Source organism: Corylus avellana, chromosome ca2 (genome assembly GCF_901000735.1).
Source record: "Corylus avellana chromosome ca2, CavTom2PMs-1.0".
Classification (NCBI taxonomy): domain Eukaryota; kingdom Viridiplantae; phylum Streptophyta; class Magnoliopsida; order Fagales; family Betulaceae; genus Corylus; species Corylus avellana.
In genome coordinates, this window is record NC_081542.1 from 42,474,945 (window position 1) to 42,477,235 (window position 2,291).

Here is a 2,291-nt window from a genome sequence, read left to right on the forward strand (position 1 = left end):
CAATACAACTCATGTAAGTTTGCTTATATTTTCTTAAAAGACACAAACAAATATATGAATATATATATCCTGCACAACCTGTCACAAACAAGACAAATCCAAAAGCACCCTCTTTTTGCAAGGGTCATTGTTATCACTCAGTAGAGAGATGATGGATTCAGTATTTGATCATGAAGGTTCCAATACCACTAAGTTTTCCATATGGGACAACTTCTACTACATTCAAGTTTGCCATTATCCTTGGTTGCCTCTGTATCCTCTGTTTATTTTTTCATCAAAAAAAAAAAAAAAAAATGGCATTGGTTGTCTCTATATCCTCTGTTTATTTTTTCATCGAAAAAGACTAGTCATCTACAAATTGGCCTACATCCACATTTTAATAGGTCCAAATTATGCAGAGGCAGAAGAAGTTGAACTAGTCTTACCATTGTCGGGCAGTGGCTGTGGCTGAGGTGGCGGTGGCGGTTGCGGTGGCGGTGGCAGAGATGGTGGCTGAAAGAATGGGTAGCTCTCATACCTTATAATACAACTTGGGGCTAAAACACGCCACCCTTTCTTCCCTTCGCAACATTGATTGGCACTAGTCATCGACTTTTCCAAACAATTGGTGCAGGAAGTAGCATTGATATCTCTAGTACACTGCACCAAACCATATCTAACCTCAGACCCATTATCCCCAGACCGGGTACCTGCCTTGTACAACATATCTGTTCCTCTAGCATCTTCTATTAGCCCGTTGATTAGAGCTCGTACTCCAAAATTAGGTTCCTCAGGGGAAGTAGTATTCTCGACATTCCACATGAATAGACCTGGCAATGTATCTCCCGCTCCAAAGAAATTAGCATCGGAGTACCTCAACATGCATTCATCAAACCAGATGATGGCAGTTGTGTTTGATGGACACCGAGTTGTGATATCTTGACCCGCATAGCTGACACAGCTTTTGCAGGTACTACTGTTAACATCACCCCGGCAGAGGAACAGGGCGTAGATGCCATTAGAGGAATGGTTGTAGAAGCTGTAGTCTTGGGAAGCTTTAGTGGATAAAGCACCCAGCAGGACTTTGAGGTTTGATTCGAAATAAGTGTTGGGGGAATTGTTGGATTCATCTCCACACGAGTGGTAATTGTAGGTTGGTTGGGAATTAATGGAGCTCATCATAAGCGCACAGCCTACAAATAACAGAAGTAGGAAGGATTTTTGGATGAACAACATTATAGAAAATCTATACAAGAAAATAATCCTCTCATGTGTGAGAAAACAAGTAAAAATAACATTATTCTGTTCTTGTGTATGAATATTAATGGAGACAAGTTGTATGTATTTGTTCAGAATGACTGAAAGACTTGTTGAAATAGCAGAATTGCTTAATGATTACAATAGGTGCTACAATATAATACTTAAAGAAATGTAAGACCCATAATTTACTACTAGTGGATCATGGGATGAATAGACATGCTGCCTTTAGTGAACCTTTAGTGGATAATGGGAAGATGGTCTCTTTGCACTTGCATAGAATATTAGCTTGATGGGCCAAGTGTTAGTCATGTGCTGAATTTATGTTGACTCTTTTCAGCTGTGATGTGGAAGTCTTTTCTGAAGGTGGTTCACTGACAATGACAACATGGATACGTGTTCATCCTTGCTTCCCCGATTGCTTGTTGTGGCAGGTAGCCAAATGTCACCGTGGAAAGCCTCAAAACTACTCCGGTAGCGAATTGCCATGATATTTCCTGCTTGTCAAAAGTCGTAAAAAAAAAAAAAAAGAAGCGTGAGTGCGGTGAGCGTGGATCGAACACGCGACCTTCAGATCTTCAGTCTGACGCTCTCCCAACTGAGCTATCCCCGCAAATCAAATAATGCACCAGCCGGGAATCGAACCCGGGTCTGTACCGTGGCAGGGTACTATTCTACCACTAGACCACTGGTGCTTCATGCTGAGAGTCGTCATAATATTACTCAAAACGAAATCTGTCAGGCAATACTATGATGTATATGACAGCCAAAGCCATATATATGTAGACACCTGGTCCCTTCTCTTCTTTCGCAGCTTTCAAAGACTATATACATAATCAAAAGGCACTACTTTCATCCAAACCAAACTTTATCTTCAAAATAACGCCTTCATCTCATTCCTGATTATAAAATTTTGATGATTTTTCGAAATGCTAATTCGGATGCATACTTTGTTGTTAGATGGGTCGCTTCGTACTTTGTGTCTGAAAGCATTTTCATTTGTTTTTAAGGAGTAACTCAATCGACAGTGGATCACGCCTCATAAAGTAGAAGTC

At 40.5% G+C, this 2,291-nt stretch overlaps 1 protein-coding gene and 2 non-coding genes across 3 annotated transcripts in view; all 3 read right to left on the bottom strand.

Annotated features, from left to right (window-relative positions):
• Positions 1-1,161, bottom strand: part of LOC132169831 (cysteine-rich receptor-like protein kinase 25) — a 15,123-nt gene extending 13,962 nt beyond the window's left edge. Inside the window, exon 1 of the mRNA XM_059580786.1 lies at positions 426-1,161. Within this exon, the coding sequence (XP_059436769.1) occupies positions 426-1,161 (736 nt within the window). The remainder of the gene's footprint in view (positions 1-425) is intronic.
• A 615-nt stretch (positions 1,162-1,776) lies between these two features.
• On the bottom strand, positions 1,777-1,849 carry TRNAF-GAA (transfer RNA phenylalanine (anticodon GAA)). Its single transcript has one exon. It is a non-coding gene; the product is annotated as a tRNA-Phe (tRNA).
• An 11-nt stretch (positions 1,850-1,860) lies between these two features.
• TRNAG-GCC (transfer RNA glycine (anticodon GCC)) lies at positions 1,861-1,931 on the bottom strand. The gene has a single exon. It is a non-coding gene; the product is annotated as a tRNA-Gly (tRNA).
• Between the last annotated feature and the right edge of the window lie 360 nt (positions 1,932-2,291).